This window comes from Macaca thibetana, chromosome 5 (assembly GCF_024542745.1).
Source record: "Macaca thibetana thibetana isolate TM-01 chromosome 5, ASM2454274v1, whole genome shotgun sequence".
NCBI lineage: Eukaryota > Metazoa > Chordata > Mammalia > Primates > Cercopithecidae > Macaca > Macaca thibetana.
The window spans coordinates 89135189-89142602 of record NC_065582.1 but is presented as its reverse complement, the minus strand read 5'-3'; the positions used below and the strand labels follow the sequence as shown (position 1 = coordinate 89142602).

The following is a 7414-nucleotide window of genomic DNA, read 5'->3' as shown; positions in this document are numbered from 1 at the left end:
GCTTCCAAAAAAGTTAAGAAAAAGAATAACCAGAATTTGCTAAAAATGGGAATGAAATAGATACTAAAACACCAAATAAAGGGCTCTAGAAAGGGAACAGGAACTCTAGTGCACAGGCTGTTCCCCTGTCGCTGCTGTGTGCATATTCAGTATCTCCCTGGCCTGCACTGGCCTCTCTGTTTGAGTGGGCCCTGTCCTCCTCTGTGAACAAACTGTAGCCAAAAGAATTGTAAGTGCTCATTTAGTCAGTTACATATGTATTATCAGAGCTTAGTCTTCAGCAGACTGCCTCTAGACACTCGGGAATTTCTCACTGGCAACCAGCGTTACCCAGGGTCTCACAGTGGTAATAGGGAGGAACATGAAGGATAGAACCGTGTGAGGTGAACAGCAGCCTCTTGCAATCATCTAGTCCTTTAGGAACAGCTCTGCTGTGCTGCTAGTCCTCAGGCCACACTGTGAGAACAAGTTACAGAGCACCCTGGTGAGTGCTGAGTGAGTCAGGGAGTAGAGATAAGAAGAAATAGAGAGAAAGCGAGAGGGAGAGAGAGACCTGTAGGTACATAGAAAAGGCAGGAAGCAACGTATGTCCTTGACTCATTTGATACTGCACTTTGTCCTACTTCCCAAGGATTCAGTCACCGCCATTTACCTTTAGCATTGCAGGCAGATAGAATCCCCCTCTACATATGAATCTGGGCACAAAGCCATGCAGGTGTGAGTAAGCCCATGAAGGAAGTGGCGCTCAAAGACTCCAGGAGTTCAGGCCAGGCACAGTGGCTCATGCCTGTAAGCCCAGCACTTTGGGAGGGTGAGATGGGTGGATCACCTGAGGGTGAAACCCCATCTCTACAAAAATACAAAAATTAGCTGAGCATGATGGTGGGTGCCTGTAATCCCAGCTACTTGGGAGGCTGAGACAGGAGAATCACCTGAACCCCGGGAGGCGGAGGTTGTAGTGATCTCAGATCACGCCATTGCACTCCAGACTGGGTGACAGAGCGAGACTCTGTCTCAAAAAAAGAAAAGAAAAAGAAGAAAAAAAAGACTGCAGGAGTTCTAATATGCCCCATTAGGTGGGCACCAGAATGGCCCCTTGTAACTTTTTCCTACCTTCTTCTCTCCTAATTCTTCTTCCATGGAGGAAACAATAATTATCTCTGAATCATCCCTATTCAGAGAATCGAGGATATATTAGAAGATCTGGGTAAACAAGCACAAATATTACAAAAGTACTAAAACAGCAAACTTCAGGGTTGAACTTGTGGTTTGCTTCTGTTTTTTCTACCCACTCTAAAGGTGTTCCTGATATAGAAGCTTCCTCAGTGTTCCCTGTGTTGGTGTGTAAGACAGAAAGAAGATTGGTAAAAGAGTGCACTCATCCTCCCCTACAAACCAGAGGCTGATCGCATTAGGGAGAAGCTAGGGTTTGGCCTCACACAAGCAGTTTGCACTGTTGTCCAATCCCAGGTGGGGTGACCGCCTCTTCATTTCCTTTGATAGCAACTGCCTGTTGCGTGATGCAGTGTGGGTGTCCTCAGAGGTAACTACCTAAGTTTGCATACTTCCTCACTGACAGAACACTCCTGCCAGTGCCTCCAGGCCAGGGTGGTGGTATTGGTGGGAGGAGTAAGTAACCAAGTTTCACTTCCTTGCCTTGGAGACTCAGAGCCACAGCGGGCTGCTGTCTCACAGAGGGAGAGGGTGGCAGGAGCAGCCGAGTTGTCTCTCTCTGCCTCTGTGAAGGGCGCGAATGGGCAGAGCAGAACTTCTAGAAGGGAAGATGAGCACCCAGGATCCCTCAGATCTGTGGAGCAGATCCGATGGAGAAGCTGAGCTGCTGCAGGACTTGGGGTAAGGGAGCAGATCTCCTTTCAAAGTGCCTAGTGGGTGGACATTGACTCCGCACTCCCACCTTCATGCTTTGGTTAATGACTACCTTCAGCGCCTTGTTGCCCTCTGCCACTTCAACTGTTTATTTTTTTCCACTTTATTCATTTGTATCTGTTAAGTATCTTCCTGTTTGGGGCTAATTCCATTGCAAAAGCCTGCATTATTTTTCTAGATGTGAAAACAAGTAGGTTGAGAAAATAGAGAAAAAAATCAAATGCTGGACATTCTTTGAGAAGAGGGACAGAATTGGGATATAGAGGTGACGTTGCCTGACTTCCTTGATGTTGCTCTGGTTTGTGAATAACTGTGTTGTTCAAGAGTTTCCAGCACTGACCCAGGGACAGTAAAAGGACCATGTTGCTGGTAAGATAAACAGAAAGCCTACCCTACTGTAAGGGAGGGGGACTTTTTCAAAAGATAGAGAATGAGGAAGTTTCTGCAGTAGTCCGCTTGTATGTTTCTTTCTCCTGATACTGCATTTGGGAGTTTTATATTTTATGTATGTCCAGAGGGCCAACTTTGAGCCTTTAAATACCAACAATCCACGAAGAGGATAAAATTTCTTCTTCAAACAGGTAAGCATAGGTAGGTGGAGTCATTGGAGCTCTGTCTTTGAGAAGTGACCCAGATGACAACTCATCCGGGTATTTAATAAAAGAAGCAAGTATTACACAAGAGAGGAATTGGGGATTTCCTAGAGAAACTGAACCTTCTGCCTAATGCACTGGGAATATCCCAATGAGGGTGGCTTTGGCACCTGTGCATGAGGAGAGGTAAAACCTGTACCTTCTGCCTGAGTAAATAGCTCTAAATCTTCATAACAATCCAATGACATGGGAGCTGTTGTCATCTTCATCTTACAAAGGATGAAAACAAGCACCAAACAGGTTTGAATAACTTACTTGCTAGTCACACATCAATTACATAGCAAAGCTGGGCATCCAACCTGCCACGGGTTATGTCCTAAACCGAAGAAAAACCAAAATAGAATTGAAACCTCTCTGTGTTAACGCTGCAGAGATTGTATCTTTTTATGTTGTATTGCTGTAAAAGTTTATCAGTAATTCCTGTCTTTAGATTATAAAACTGAGGTCTTGGAATTGAACTCTACTTTCATTTGGCAAATCAGATAAAACAACTGGAATTTTCATTAAAGAAAACTCCCCTTATTAGGAAGCCAGAGCTCTAGAATCTCTCTATCCCTCTAGAATGAATCCCCAAACAGAAGAGGCAAAGGGCCCTTCTGTGAGCATCCAGAACAGTTTTCACCAAGTCCAAACGCTGAAGCTGAACTGTGGCCCGCAGTGCCTTATTGAACCATTAAACTACAACGCTTTACATGTTCTGTTAACTGATTCCCAGCCCACTGTAATAGAAAACCCCAAAGGAGGAGACAGAAGAATTTATTCAATTCTGGTCGTTTAGTTAAACAAACAATCCTAGAACCCAGAGTCCGTGGTTGAGTACTGTGGGAACATGCTTAGATGACAAAGATGAATTAGATGCTGTCTCTGTGCCCCACCACGATGCCAATAGCAAGAAGCAACTACAGGTGAACCCCATGGGGGAAATAGGACTGTGGACTGTGTCTTTCTTCCATGTGCAAAGAATCGACATTGAATACAAAACCGAGTCACACCACTTCCCTGCAAAAAAAGGATATATTCATGTCCAGATTTCCCTATTTCAGAAGGCCTGAACAATTATTAAACATGAGGATGATTTCTATAGCAATGGGCAACCTGCAGGCATCTGGGAAAACTGCTCTACAGTCCAGGCTCTTGACCTTGGCTGTGCTCTGGAACAACCCAATGAGCTTTTTCTTTCTTTTTTTTTAAAAAAAAAAAAAAACAAACAAACAAACAAACAAAAAAACACTCCTGACACCCAAACCACAGACTTGACAAATGATTTCAGTATCTCTGAGGGTGGGCGTTTTCTTGTCAAACTCTCCAAGTAATTCCAAAGTGAGACCCTAGGTTGATGATCACTGCATAGAATATGTATCCACCAAATGCATTAGGTAAATGTCTTATTTTTCGTTTTAAGTCTGTTGGGTGTGTACTTGAATCTTAAAAGTACTAATAAATGTTGATATTTTGTTTATTGGCTTAGGGGCGTTTCGATTAGCAACTTTATTAAGGTGTATTTTACATATCATAAAATGTACCCGTTTCAAGTGTACAATTCAAGACTTTTGACTAACTTTACAGAGTGATACAACTGTCACCATAAATCAGTTTTAGTACATTTCCGTTCTCCCAAAAAGAACTCTCAGATGTAGGGCTTCTTTAAGCATACTCAATAGTGTGCTGGAAAAACACCTGGGGTGAGTTGAGGGGTGGAGAAAGCCCTGATTTCAAGAATTTGCCTAATTCCCTGGTATAAATACTCCCACTATAGACAATTTCAAGCTGCCAACAAGTTAACATCATTGAACTGAATATTTAATAATCAACTTGTGCCAGTACTTGCCCCTGCAGCATCTCACTGATACACTTTTTATAGATAACAATTTGAGAACCCTTGACAATGACTTGTTGCCTCTGCTAGAATACTGAACATAACTCAAACATAATATTGACTTTTTCTTTGAATCTTTAACCACTGGTGAGATAGAATCTCTACCACACCTTCTGATTAATTTAGTTTCCAAAATCTCCTTAAAAACAAAATGATTTAATGTAACTGATAGATAAAATTTGGCTAGTTTTAATGACTTAATTTTTCAATTATTTTGAAGAGGTTATTTGAGTAGTTAGATAAATCCTTACGTCTATATTTTTGATAGACATAAACAGATAAGTTAGTGGTTAAATTACAGAAATATCAGAAGTCTTTGTTCTTGGGCATCTGTTTTTTTCAGGCTCTGGAATATGTAAATCCTGTAAATTGAGCCCTGAACTGCAGCAAATCCGTCACTTGCCTTTCTGGGACATATACAACTTGCTCAGAGTACAGGTTTATTATTTTCTAAAATACCTAAATCAAGCAACACCATGCTTTTCCATGTCTCATTTACACAGTGGCAGCCTAAAAACGTTAATTTTATTTCATCTAAAATACATTCATATGTCCAGAAGCAAAGGAGAAATAAAACCATCTTAAATTGTTGCTCAGCTTCGCTTACACTTTGCAGGGGAGGGTACGGGCTTAGGGGGAAGAGGGGTGTGGGGAGGGCAAGAAGTGAGGGGCATGGAGAATCAGGGGAGAGGAGGGAGGTGGACCATGAACCAGGAGATGGGTCAGGCTGTTTGTTGCTTGCAAAATGAAGAGATGGCAAAATTAAACAAGTAACAAATACTGGAGATATCACCTAAGTAACAAACTGGTAAAGAATAACTGAAAATTCCAGCAATTCTTTGGGTTTAACAAAGGTTACTATACTATTTCTACATATAGCTCTATATAAGTATAAATACAAAAGAAATAACATAAAATGAAAATATTTTAGCATACTTTACAATTAAATATTCAAATGATCTAGTCAGTCGTAACTCCATGTGAGAAACATAATAAACATTCTCTTTTTTAGATATTTTCTCAAATTGGAAGTTGTATAAGAAAGTGCCAGTGTTTGGCTGGGTTGACCAGTGCCAAATAACTAGATTCTAAGCTCTGAATATTTAAATTAGTTGACAGCTAATTCTTCACATATGAGAGAAGGTTAGAGTAGATCATGGAGCAGCAAACCTTTTTTTATAAAGGTCTGCGTAGTGAACGTTTTAGGCTTTGCAGGCCTTACAGTCTCTACCTCAACTACTCACATCTGCTGTTGTGCAAAAACTACAAGAGAACACAGAAACAAATGACCGTGATGGTGTTCAAACAAAACGTTATTTATATACTGAAATGTAAATTTCATGTAATTTTTATGAGTCACAAAGTATTCTTCTATTTCCCCCAAGCATTTCAAAATGCACAGCCATTCTTGGCTCCCGGTCCACACTAAAACAGGTATCTGGCAGGAATTGACCCTCAGCTGGTGATTTGCTGACCCAAGGAATAAATTATAACAAATAAAATGAGTCCCTATTATAAGGCAGGCATTTTGTAGACACTAGCTCTCATCTTCAAAAGGCACTGGTATTCCAGCTTTACATAGGAAGTGACTCAAGAGCAGAAAAATCAGGTTGCCTACAGTCTCGGAGAGTCTGTGTTCAAAACCCATGCTGACTTCACAAACCAGGTTGTTTCCCTGCTGTGATAGTCCTGATTTACTGACCACCTACTATGCACCAGCACCATGCCATTCACATGCATAATGCCATTCACAAGAACACTTTCAATACGATATCACCATACTCATTTCATAGATGCAAAAGGTGACTTCAATAAGCTAAGTATACAATCCAGATCACAGACTTTGTAAGTAGTGGAGCTGAGAGACACACCTACCAACTTACCCCAGAGCTTTCCACTGCGTGGTGCTACTTTGTAGAGCCCACTGGTCAAAGGTATATATTCTAATCATGACAATTCGTAATTATTGGATGCTTGCCATGTGCCAAGCACTAGTTTAAGCCCTTTGCCCAGATGAACTTGTGTAATTCACATATTGCTGTGAGGTGGGTATTATTACTAATGTCATCCCCATTTACAGATAAGAAAAGTAAAGAACTGAGTTTTAATCACATGCACAAGTTTCCATTCTAATATACCTTCAAATCCAAGCGTTTTGCTCCAGAGCCTTCATGCTTGATGTAAACTAATGTAACCATTAATGTAAACTGGTTTTCATCAAATTTCTCTCATCTTATTATACAAGTACATGTTCGTAGTGCTTATTATAAACTGAGAGAAGCAAAGAAAGTTCTGTGACTATAACAAAGTTTACTGTAAAAGACATTATTCTTTCTATTCCTCACATAATATACATACACATGTACACAAAGCCAGGCCAGTATCCTAGTTAATCAGATGTTATTGAATTTTGTGTAGATTTCATTTTCAGGACTAGAAAAATTTATTCAGCTAAGAAACATATAGTAAAGTCAAAATTTCAGTGGAACCTGTTTACAGAGGTGTGACACCAACTACAGCAATACAGCTTGTTCCTCTTCTGTGCACAACTTTGTAATCTTGGATTCTAAAAACGGAAGGTGGTTCTTCTGTGGTTGTATAATTAGTACGTAACTAGTGTGCAGTTCCATCTCTTCTTAACTCAAATGAATTTCCTCTTCAGTTGTGGTGTTTTTCTGTTCCTCTGAAAGGTGACTTACTTCTACTTACAAGTGGAAATCTGTCCCACAGATTGTCCATGTTGGGTGGAGTAACTTTGTTTCATTCATTCACTCTTCTACTGGGTCATAGATCTATCTGTTGAATGATGACGCCAGGCAAGGCAGCATAGTGGAGACCACAATAAAGAAGGCATGGCTGTGCAGAGATGGAGGATTCATATGCGTGTAGAGTTAGAATGCAGTGTTGTGCGGGCTGAGGGCTGTGACAGTGTCTAGATAAAACAACCTCCTATGGAAGGCTATTTCTCCACAGTGGAAGTGGAGAAGATGGCCTTGGA

The 7414-nt window shown here is 40.9% G+C and overlaps 1 protein-coding gene across 2 annotated transcripts in view; it reads left to right on the top strand.

Moving 5' to 3' along the window:
• The first annotated feature begins 1534 nt into the window (after positions 1 to 1534).
• DAPP1 (dual adaptor of phosphotyrosine and 3-phosphoinositides 1) overlaps positions 1535 to 7414 on the top strand; it is a 58674-nt gene continuing 52794 nt past the window's right edge. Inside the window, exon 1 of one of the 2 annotated variants that reach the window (XM_050791550.1) lies at positions 1535 to 1854. In XM_050791550.1, the coding sequence (XP_050647507.1) occupies positions 1754 to 1854 (101 nt within the window). In that variant the 5' untranslated portion in view covers positions 1535 to 1753. The remainder of the gene's footprint in view (positions 1855 to 7414) is intronic. The other variant, XM_050791549.1, reaches the window with a different exon arrangement.